Source organism: Meleagris gallopavo, chromosome 2 (assembly GCF_000146605.3).
Source record: "Meleagris gallopavo isolate NT-WF06-2002-E0010 breed Aviagen turkey brand Nicholas breeding stock chromosome 2, Turkey_5.1, whole genome shotgun sequence".
NCBI lineage: Eukaryota > Metazoa > Chordata > Aves > Galliformes > Phasianidae > Meleagris > Meleagris gallopavo.
The window spans coordinates 29,447,593-29,459,279 of NC_015012.2; the positions used below are offsets into that span (position 1 = coordinate 29,447,593).

General features: G+C 42.4%; 1 protein-coding gene across 2 annotated transcripts; it reads left to right on the forward strand.

Moving 5' to 3' along the window:
- Positions 1-2,370: 2,370 nt before the first annotated feature.
- Positions 2,371-6,557, forward strand: DPY30 (dpy-30 histone methyltransferase complex regulatory subunit). Of its 2 annotated transcripts, none has more exons than XM_003203978.4 (5): positions 2,371-2,528; positions 2,679-2,751; positions 2,838-2,885; positions 3,970-4,112; positions 6,330-6,557. In XM_003203978.4, exons 2-5 carry the CDS (start codon positions 2,716-2,718, stop codon positions 6,400-6,402), a joined length of 300 nt encoding a protein of 99 aa, XP_003204026.1. In that variant the 5' UTR covers positions 2,371-2,528; positions 2,679-2,715; the 3' UTR covers positions 6,403-6,557. The 2 variants fall into 2 exon arrangements, with proteins under 2 accessions (XP_003204026.1, XP_031408255.1); XM_031552395.1 differs by lacking the exon at positions 2,371-2,528 and adding an exon at positions 2,565-2,583.
- Positions 6,558-11,687: the final 5,130 nt, after the last annotated feature.

An 11,687-nucleotide genomic window follows, 5' to 3' on the forward strand; every position in this document is an offset into this window, starting at 1 on the left:
CGGCGGCGGCGGCGGCGACGCCCCTTTCGCTCGGCCTCGGGGGAGGAGCGCTGACAGCGGTCAGGCGTAGCGCTCCCAGCGCCGCTATTGTTGAGGCGCAGCAGCCGCAGCGACAATAGGAGGCGGGGTCGACGCCGCGGGGCTTCTGCAGTTCGCGGAGGGCGGCGCGGGGCGGGCACAACGCGCTCGGCGTGGCGCTGCGCTGCGTGCGGTCCCGCGGGAGACGTAGGCCGGCCGCGATGCACGCTGGGAAATGTAGTCCCGGGGAGGAGTAATGGAGGTGGACGCGGACACCAAGCACAGATACGTCACTCTGGGAATAAACCTCAACGCCTTCTACTCTCGTTGCGAGGATGAATGCTCCGCTGGCCCAGTCACCCTTATCAATTATTTAGTAACAGCAATATTTATTGCCTGATGGGTCTTTCCCACTGAGACAGATCCCCCAGCTGCTTAGTGCCTTCATTACCTCAAGTCCTTGCAAGTGCTTTGGCACATCGAGTCTGGCATCCAGGGCAGACAGCCATACATCGCCACGTTCTGCTTGGGCATCTGCTCCTGCCACATGCAATGCCATCACACATCCTTTCCTCTGTGCTCCAATCCTACCCCCACCACACCTTACACACATACAGCACGGAGAGGCAGTGATTCTGCATCACGACTGACCATCTGTCTACTACACAACAGCACTGTACACAGTAATCTGCACTGTCCCCACAGTATAGAAATACATGAAAAATGAATGAAGTTATTTATTCATTGCTTGTTTATGCCACATACAGGTATTTTTAGTAAAGAAATTTGCCCCGGTAACGTGTATTGCTTTTTTTTTTTAATATATATATATGAGTGGTTGTATTTTAATAAAGAGTATTAGTTTTTATTAATGCCTAAACTACAGAATTAATTATATAATAGTATATAACAAAATAGATATTTGTGACCTAGAATGCTTATTAGATGGAGCTAGTATGCCTATCAGCACCCAAAAAATGCAGTAATGTTCATTAAGTATTTTTTTCTTTGTTTGTTAAGAAAGATGATGTGCTTAACAACCTAAAAAAAACCCACTTCTTATTTGTTAAACTGAAATTATTAGTTGAACTATACATTAACAAGCTGAATTACCTAAAAATTTGACAGATTTTTGGAATACCAACAAGCTTCCAGAAACTTCAAGCAGCGTTAATATTACGTAGTACACAAAGAAGTCAAGTATAATAAGCCATGTGACAGATTACCCATGTACCATCTCTGCTGACCATCTGTTATGTACAGCATCATCCCATTCCTATGCAAAATAATAGGAGAGCCAGTAGCTAAATAAATTATTAACAAACTGAAGGACAGCTTGAATGGCAAGGGGAAGAGTGTGTGGACAGTGAGTCTCCAACAATCCTGATGACTCAGTCTCTTCAGCTACTGTTATTAAAAACATTGAGAATGTAAACTCTGTAAGGCATCTGACTTTGTCATGGTATATAGAACTACACACCACCAAACAGTGCACCTGTTAAGGGAATCATTTTTTAAGCCAAAGCACAGTTCAAGAAGTAGACGTGTCAGAAATTGTGATAATGCTTCTAGTGAGAACCTAAAAAACTCAGTTCATTATTATGACTATTAAATATTTCAGTCATTTGTGAGTCAGTCTAATTGCCTTCCTATTTAAAGCTGGCTGCAGTACTCACTGGACCTATCCATGAACGACTTTAATTGATAATCTGACATAAAAGTAATAGTTTTGGTGTCTATTTTTTGTGAATAAAAGCCATAGACAAACAAATGAAGCCAACCCAAGTGAGAGCTTTCTGCTGCTGGCTGAGATGATCCATCTCAGCAAAAGCCCTGAGGAGCACCAACGAATACGTGAGACCTGCGCTGAGGAGTGGGCAATGGCTACATCAGCTCATCTGCCTGACGGGACTTCACTGTGAAAAAGCGGAGCTCAGCCTGCAGATTGGGGACTCAAAATACAGGAGTTAGAACACGGCACTTCAGCAGAAGGTTCAGGGTCTGGGGCAGGCAAGTCACTGCACTCGTAGGAATTAGAATGGTGCAACTACCTCAACACCAAATGCCACTGCATAGAAGGTACCGTCAGGAAACCTTTTCTAGCTGATATAACATTATAGCAATACTTAATGCTACCCACAGAGCTGCTCGCCCTAAAGCCGAGCACCTCCCTGCAACCAGGCTGCCCGACTCACCTCCCCTCGCAGCGGGCGGTCAAAGCAGCCCGCCGCCCAACCGACGGCCAACAGCAGGGCTGTGGCGGGATAGGCACCGCCCAAGTGACGTCACTGCTGTGGGCGCTGGGACGTTCTCCCGCTTCCCCTCACACGGACGGCCGAGGTGGGCGGGGCTTCACTCTGCGCAGGCGCAGATTGTCGGAGCGCGGCGGCTGCAGCGCGATTGTTTCACTTACGTCCAAACAATTTACGACACCTGCGCCGGCGGCTGTGGTTGCTACGGGCAGGCTCTGCCGTCCCGTCGCGAAGCAGCGTGCAGCGGAACCTGTGCGGGTGAGAGCGGTGCGGTGCAGCAGGACGGCGCGGGGGGTCCCGGCGTATAGGCACTGTAAAGCGGACACGCGAGCGGAAGACGGAAGGGAAAGGAAACGCTTGTCTCGTCTGATCTCAGCCTGCTGACCGGTTTGTGTTGTTGCTTTCCAGGATTCCTCTATATCCAGCAAATCCCGCATTGGAAACCATGGAGGCAGAACAGATCATGGAGGGACAGCCGCAGGTACGGCAAGGAACTTTTGGTGTGCGTTGTCCGTACGTGTGTAAAATAAGCGTTTGTGCGTTGCTGACCATGTGTTCGTTTTACAGGTTCCAGAAAATCCCCATTCTGAATATGGGCTCACTGAAAATGTAGAGGTAAGGCAGACTTTATTGCTTTCAAGTCTGGCAGGGGTCACAGTCCTGAGGTTAAATGTTGGGTCTGAACTTAATAGCCAGTGTTCCTAAGAAAGTGAGTTGGGATTTGCACCAGCAGACTGCCTTGTACTGTCAGCTGTTAGTGCGTTGTCTTGTGTTGCTTCTGTGGGATAGAATGCTGCTGAAGTAAGTAATGAACGTTTTGATGAGATTCCTTTGAGAATCTTTGTCCTGTGATGGCTGTCTGTGCCAGTAACAGACCATGCCGCTAAAAGGCAGACAGGCTTTCATTACAGAGAGGAGAATAGGAGTCAATGGCATTTCTGTAAAAGTATCAAAGGGAGGGATTTTTTAATATCCTTGTAAATGGGAACATGGGATCACAATAATCTAAGCTAGCTGTAATTACTTATGCTGATAGAGCAGACAGCATCCAGTCTGCCTCTGCCGCGGGTAACAGCGTAGGTTACAATAATAACTGAGATGTTTGTTTACTGCTGTTTGTGAGCTTTCATCTCTCTGTAAGCTGAAGCTGTATGTCTTTGCAGAGACTTCTCAAACATCCTGAGTGATCGAGCTCCCTGAAAACTGCCTGCACATCTCCATTTCCACTGCAGTCATAGCACTTGGGTTGTATAGTTGTAGATCGCTGTAGGTGGTGTTGAATGTGTTTTGTATGCTAGCAGCAGTACTGTGTCCTTTCTTTAACCGGAGTTAATAGTTTCAAGATGTTTCAGGCACCTGGAACCATTTTGTGTATCTTTTCTTAAAGTATCCTATACTTTACTATGGTTTCTAAATGCTTGGCATTAACAGAGTCCTTTTTGTGTTGGTAGTGGAGGCACACGGGAACCATTCATTTGGAGCTGCTCATGTTAAAGTTATACCTTCCTAAGACTGTTTTCTCTGAACAGAGACTCCTCTGGTTTAAGCTTGTCCAAGAAAAAATGCACACTTAAATTTTCTTAAAAGATGTAAAGAAGTTATTTTCAGTGAGCTTGCAGAGAAACAGGTACTTTATTTGCCCGCATACTTCAAAATAGATCTGACTGCTATTATCAATATTCATTCACTTTTCCTTCAGAGAATAGTGGAAAATGAGAAGTTAAACGCAGAGAAAACATCGAAGCAGAAGGTGGATCTTCAATCATTACCCACACGTGCCTACTTGGATCAGACTGTTGTACCTATCTTGCTACAAGGACTTGCTGTTCTTGCAAAAGAGAGGTAAGATATTGAAATGTTCCCTTCTGTCTTTAGGAAGAAAGTAGGTCTCAAACTTGGGTAGTTTGTCACCTTTTTTGCTCTCACACACCAGATATGGTGTTGTTAGCTTGATAGATGTAAGAAAATCATTACAACACGTTCATAAAATGCTCTGATTATAGCAGGATGTGATCCTCACTTAGCTGCATATGGCATGGTTAAAGTTATTTAATTAATTTTTTGGCTCACAATGTGGCTTACTTCTGCAAAGTTTTTGTAGGGAAGAGACTATTTTTCATTAATTTTATCACATAACTTACCTTATAGAAACAAGGGAAGAAGCTGTTCTAGTTTTGAACAAAATTTCTATAGTGTGGGATTATAGAGAGTTCTGCTTGCCATTCAAAAGAAAGAAACAAATGCAAATCAGGCCTGACATAGCTCCTCCTAAGAAATTTGAAACACTTTCTAATGGATGAGGTTGACCCTACAGTGTTAACACAGTAATACAACAAACAATAGTTCATCCTTTGAGTAAAGACTGTTCTGTCAAGGTGCCTCAAATCTCTTATCAGGCAACACAGAGGCATATTCTTTAACAGTAATAAAGTAGTTCACCTTGTCCAAATGAATTTCTATCTCAACTATTGGTGAGTCACACTGCATATAAACCATTTCTCAGTTTTGCTGAAATAACATTTCAGAAGCTGGTATGGATGAATGACCTCACTGTACCTATAGCCAGAACAACCAGCAGCAGTGCCTTAATCTCAGAAGGAATTGTGAATTTGAACTGATCGTACAGGCTTCTAGCAAAACAAAAGAGCATGTAGGAAGGTGCACCCTGCTCCCGAGGCAGCACGCTGATCTTCAGTTGCCATCGGTGGGAGTTCTGCTGCAGACTGAATGTCATCTGGGGAGGAATCAGCACAACTTTTTTAGGGCTCTTGGTGTTAATTGAAGGAATCAACAAACGCATGTAAACAGGAATCCAGATGACAGAGTCTGTTTAATCTCCAAAAAGCTTCTGGCAGTCTGTCACTAAGGGCTATTAATGAGAATTAAGTTGCTGTGAGACAAAAGGAAAAGTTTTTATATGGGAGGAACTGGTTGGATGATGCAAGACGTAGAGTGAAAGCAAATGGTGAACTGTGGTGAACAAAGCTCAACACTATAACCATGGAAAGGATCATTTGTAACAATTTGAAGAAATGAGTGCCAGTTTGTTAATGATACTGGGTTTTACTGAACAGGCTGGGGTTTTTTGTTGTTTTGTTTTGGAGTTGATCAGCCTGTAAATAATAGCACAGGAACTTTATAAACTGACAATTACCCTTACAAAAATATCTTCTGAGTAAATAAAGAGTTGGAATGCTGTGACTTAGAAATTGAAGGGATAAAAACGCAATGTCATTAGTTAAACCTTTTATGTTCTTGTATTTTGTTTGCGTAATTCCAATTCCCCTGTATTCTTGTACAATGTGAAAAAGTAGAGAAAGTAGTGACAAGGTGGTCATTAAGTATGGAATGCCATCTGTGCAGGGTGTGACTGAATAGACAGTATTGCAGCCTGAGAGAAAATATATTAGGAATATGATTAATTATGAATAGCAAGGAAATGATGGATTGTATTTTCCATCTCTTCTGATACAATAATGAAATTGAGCTAGGTAGAAAATTCATAATTGGAAAAAAGAAGGTGATTCTTCCTAGGTCACATAATTAAGCTATGTAACTTTTTAGTTTGGGTTGAGGACATTAGTGCTTTATTTGGGCTAAAGGGCCCAGGAAATAGTAGCTGCCAGAAACGAAGCAAACACTTGTAACGCACAAAAACCACAAGAATCATTTGAAGAAAAAGAAGCGAGAACTGATAAACTGTTATTTGATGCAGTATGAATTAAAGAAATCGATAAATGCATACAACTTACAATGAGGTACACTGTGAGCATAAATACTGTATACCCTAATTCTAGGTATGTAACTGTTTTAGCAATTTAATAGCGTGGAACTAATGGTCACCAGGATTCCTTATTTAAAAACTTACTGACCAGATGTAAGCTGGAAACTTACTGAGGTGGTCTAGGTAGTTGGTTGTCCCTAAGGCAGTGCCTCCAGGTGTTTGAGAGGAGTTATGTTGCTTTTCAGAGAAGGCGATTAGTTCTTCACCTATCCAGTTTCATATAACAAAAATTAATTGCTTTTGATTCACTTTTTTTTTTTTTTTTTTCCCCACAGACCACCAAATCCCATTGAATTTCTAGCAGCGTATCTTTTAAAAAACAAGTCACAATTTGAGGACCGAAATTAACTCCATTATATGAGGACAATTTGGCTGCTAGACCGAAATGCTTCTTTGGCGCAACTTGTTTTCTGCTGTAAAAATCCTTTGGTAGTATTGTCTCTCTTAATCACACAATATGCTTTACCTTTTGAGTTATTTAATAAAGAACACTTGACATTTTACTTGTTCATTTGTTTTAAACTAGCTGGTCAGAGTCTTTCAAAATAAAATACTGACACGGCACCACTGGGTGAAAGGCTGAATAATTCACTGGGGATACGTCACCTGTATGCAGGAAACAAAGGAATACTATTTATTATGGGAATCACCGTGGTCATAATGTCTGTAACTTAATTTGATTTTACTTTGCACCCTTCCTGTGCAAGGTATCTAAACACAATGTAAATTAAGAGTAATTAGAATTTATTTTGAGGATGGATTAAGTAGAGAACTTAATTCAGAATGCTGGGAAGTTTTCAATTTAAAACACAATTAGGTTTACCTGCAGACAGTGTCCAACACTTCAGGTGCTTTTATTAAAGGTGTGCTGTTAAGCATTTGTTGTTGATCTCTTATGGTTGGTGTGCCAGATTTAGCTGACAGAAAGTTTAAAGGGACTTTAACAGTTCAGTAATTCAATTCTCTGTCCTGCTAATCCTAGTTGGTGCATTCTTTCTCTGTCAAGCATAATTCTGATCTAACTCAGTGAAAGACTGAACCTTGTTGTTTTTTTCCCCCCCTTAGGTTTGCTAACATCTCTTTTTGTTTTTTATACTTAACATCTTTTCCTGCCATTCTTCTTTATTTTTCCTGTATTCCCCTCAGAAGAGGTGAAGGCTACAGGGCTCAGTGTACAATGTTAGAAAGGTGTGGCAGAAGATGGGGGGGGAGGAGGGGAAAGACAGAATTAAGAGAGTAAAAAAGCATTTTAAAATGCCATCAAAAACATGAAAATCTGAATATTATAGAGAACATGCTCACTAGGTTACTGACCGTGTGTGCAGGGACTAGACAGCTAAACTACACAGGACTCCTTCAGGTAGCTGCACAAAAGCTTGAAAACAGCTCTTGGATCAGCCTAATGTCTCAGAGCATCAGAACAAGCTTTCAGGTGAGCTACTCCTCCAGCAGCATGTCAGCTACTCAACTGTCACCACCACTGTTAGGTATGTGGTATAAGTTGCTGTTGTCTTCCCAGTGAGACTAGATAAAGAGAATGAAAAAGCCATGCTCACAAGATAATAGTATTAATATATTTACTATAGCTGCTTCATGGGGAAGCTTCCTCCAAGAAAATAAGGTGAAATATTACCAGCAGCAGTGAATGTAGGAGCTCTTAAGGTATTTTACCAACTCATAGAAGGGTATGACACGTCAGTAAGAAAGTGTAACCATATTCCTTTACTTGTGAACTAGTCTTCAGCAACTAGGACTACCCCTATGGGAAACATCCCGTAACAGGAAGAAGATAGTGAGTTACTATTATCAGATCATGCCTGATTATTCCAGTTTTTAAAGTGAAGAAAGTAATGATAAATTTTTAAAGCATTTACCTGTTAAAATTCTTGCCAGCAACAAAGAAAGACAAAAAATATATATATGAAGAGGTATAACACGTGTCCCATTTTAATTCAGAAAGAAAGGAGTATGATTTTTTTTCACAAAAAACACCAGTTCTGAAGGCTTCAAGATAAAATGTATTTAATTTTGAAATACAAACTATATACTAATTATGTTATTTTTATAAAAATAGGAACTAATTAATAAAATGGAGAATAGATGTAAGGCATTGCAAATGATTAAGCTTTTATTTTAAAGAAATGAAGGAAAACAGTAACTTTAGTAACATTGCTAAATAGATGAAAGCCGTATCTCTTGAAAACTGTTTTTTCACTTTCTTTGCAGTCCCGTGGGTAACTGAATAAGTATACCCTTGAAAGGGCAGTAACATTAGGCAGAAAATAAAACAATTCTTGATTAGTAGTACAGCACAATTTCCAAGATGACCTGTTTCAGATCTAATATACAAAAGTTACCATTCAGTAACCAGAAAAAAAATATATTATCCTCTTGAATGCTCTGAGATGCTATTACTCTACAGAGGAAGTGGTAACATTTCTCTTAAGAAATATGAAGCTTGGGGGGTGCTGCTTTTATTGCTTTTAACACTACAAGGAAGGACTGCTAGCAACAACAGGTTCCTCATGTGGTGAATGACAGCTGGGAATGAGAGTCTGTAAAGAGAAAAGAATCAGAATACCAATGGCAGTGAACAAGTTCCTGAGAAGGATGTAGACTGGAAATGGACAATGTGGAAAGCAAGATAGGGAAGTACTCAAAATAAAGCACGTGTAAGAGGACAACAAGAGCAAAAGACAGGGAAACAAAAGAGCTAGAAAATTGGGCCAGCTGAAGACCTATGTCACCCAAGGAAAGCATAGGATGTACTTCAGGAAAACCCTGCTGCTGAATACAAACCTAGCAGCAAGTCATTTTTGCCACAGTCTGCCTTCATGCTTCCAGGTAAGGACAAAACTGCCAGCAGAAATACATGTGCAGTGAGGGTCTGTGCTTAAGAGAATGCTGATTTGAGGGATCTGTCTGTGCATTGACTCAGCACATCAGAGAAAGCATGACTGAAATTGAGCTGAGCAGGTAAGTGTTCCTGTTACCTCTCCCTGTACAAGCGATGTTCAGAATAATTGCAAACAAAGCAGGAGAAGCTCTCGACCTCGTTGATGCTCCAACAGCACTCATTGAGTCCAGTTCCTCAGCCTATGGCTAGAGCATTTCCATTCTTTTGTGTGCTGAGCACCAGGAACCCCAGCACCACCTTCTCCTGTTTAACTGAAGTGCTGCCTGCTTTTATTTCTGCCTCTTTACCAGCCCTTACACAAAGAAACTATTCACCATCAGGAGGTGGTGATTAAAAGTTCATGAAGAAGAACCCACAAATCACTGACTACTGCTTATGTCTACCTGGGATGAGGAATGATGAAAAAACCAATCCGTGTCACCCTTGCCAGTGGAAATTTCTCCTATAGTACAATAGATGACAAGCTTTGTCAGGAAAAGGTAGAAATTGAGGAGGATGTCCTCCAGTTTTACTGGGCTTTGGATTTGTAGTGCTACTTGGTAACACAGAACAGAGATTCCCCAGCAAATAGGCTCTTGCAAGTGGTGGCATATGCCACAATCTAGGTGTCAGAAAAAGCCTTTGTCTTCTATGACCTGTTAACACTGAGCTACAGTCGTTCTTTGCATCTATGTTGATCACATATTTGTGCCACGCAGGACTTAATCTATAACTAACATCTATTCAAAGAAATAACTGTCAATGCAAAAAGCAGAGGTTTAAAAAAGGAAGCACAAGGAAAAAAGGGATTCATCCCAGGGGGCATTCAACAACAAAACTGAGGAATATGGAAGAAATTTATAAAGGCAAGATGAAGAGGAAAAAGGAAAGAAACCAAAAATGATACATAAAGGCAATAAAACAAACAAACAAAAAACTTATAAAACCTATCATGCTTATAAAACAAACTCAGAATGCTGTGAGAAGTTAATCTTACGAAAATTCTAGAATTCTAATATGACTTTAAGAATAGGGCAGAGAAAGAGCTAGAGGTATGATAATGACCTATGACCTATTGTATTGGAAAAGCAAATAAGTAGCTTGCTGTGGTCATATGAATGGTGTCACTCAAGTCTGCGTGTGGGTGTGCTTGCATGTCTAGAAATAATCAAGGCACTGAGTTACATGGCATTGATACTTCATAAATGGTAATCTTATAGCAATGTTTTTATCCATTAAATAGTCTAGACTGTCACTTGGAAGTTCTTACATTTTACTTGCTTTGTGCTTAGGGAGATGAAAGCTCTTCCTCTAAATCATAGAGACAAATACTAGATAATTAAAAAAAAAAGTACAATTAACCTATAATTCCTCTGCTGGATTGTGGAACAACAACGCATTGAATGCTTTAGCTATACACCAGCATAACCTTTTTTGTAAGCATATAATCACAATGCTGATTTTTGCTCCCTTATTTTATCTTCTGATGCATTTGGTTTATGTAATTGATAGTCATTTCAGGAAATACTCCCAGCATCTAAGTTTGCATAAAAGATTTGCCGTATAATTCCCACTTAAAAAACAAAATTTTTAACTGCCAAGATATTTTTATGTTACAGTAGTTTGGTGGGATAATACTCCTAGTCTAGCCAGCAGTGACAGTCCACGTCAACCTCTGTTTTTAAAATAACAACTGCATACTGAAGGGATCGAGCAGTAATGGCTCCTTGAAAACATAAGGTGTTTGCTGGGATGGTCAGTGCCCATCTCCTCATGACAACCCCTTACAAACACTGTTTTCAGTGCAGGCCCCAGGTACTACAGCCCCTCACGGTGAGGCTGGTGCTGGGGGAGCAGAGGAGGATCCTCGCTGACGGAAAGGAGCTGAAGCACTCAGCCGCGGCGCTGGCCTTTTTGATCCTCAGGATGCACCTCGAGCGGTGCCTTTATCCCCGGGTTTCTTTTGTCCTGCCGTTCAAAAAACCAACAAGTTGTGCGTTCTGCCTGCATTTATAGCTTCGGCTGCGAGATTTTTCAAAGAACAAAATGGCACGGGGGGAGGAGAAGAATACATCTCCTGAGCCGACCCAGACGTTTCCCACCTCACAGCGCATCAGCGTACCTCTGCATCTGGGTGGCTGCCGCCCTCCCCTCTCTCCTGGCCGCATCTCATCTAGCAGTGGCAAAAAGGACCTCTTCCCTTCCCCCGTTCGTACTGGCCACGCTTCTCTTTTCAATTCGCCTTATTAGCCATTTTGAGCTAAGCCTGGCGTCTCCATAGCAGCAGTCCGTTCACCATTAAAGGGGTGGGGAAGGACTAAGCCGAGAATTAGAGACTTCTACACAGTACTCCCACAGCCTGTGCTGCGTGCCATAGTGGCAAAGCTCTGCACGTACGGGAGCGGGTGGAAAACCGCGCTGCCTCAGACGGGGAGCTTCGGCCTAAGGTCCTTCGGAGAACTCTGCTCCGTCAGCCTGCAACCGCTGCCGCCGGGATCTGACGTCCCCGATGGAGAAGCCGTAAAGGCCGCCCGCAGAAGAATTCTGACAGACACCCCGGGGCACCCTCGGCGGAAGCAGCGCGGAACCCGGCACATCCTCGCTAAGCGCAGAACAAAGCGGCAGCGCAACGAACTGACCGTCGCGGAGAGCGGGAGCCACCGACGCCCGGCGCGCCGCTCCCGGCACGGGGCACCCGGAGAAACGGGAGCGCGCACGCTCCGGCTGGGACGCGGAG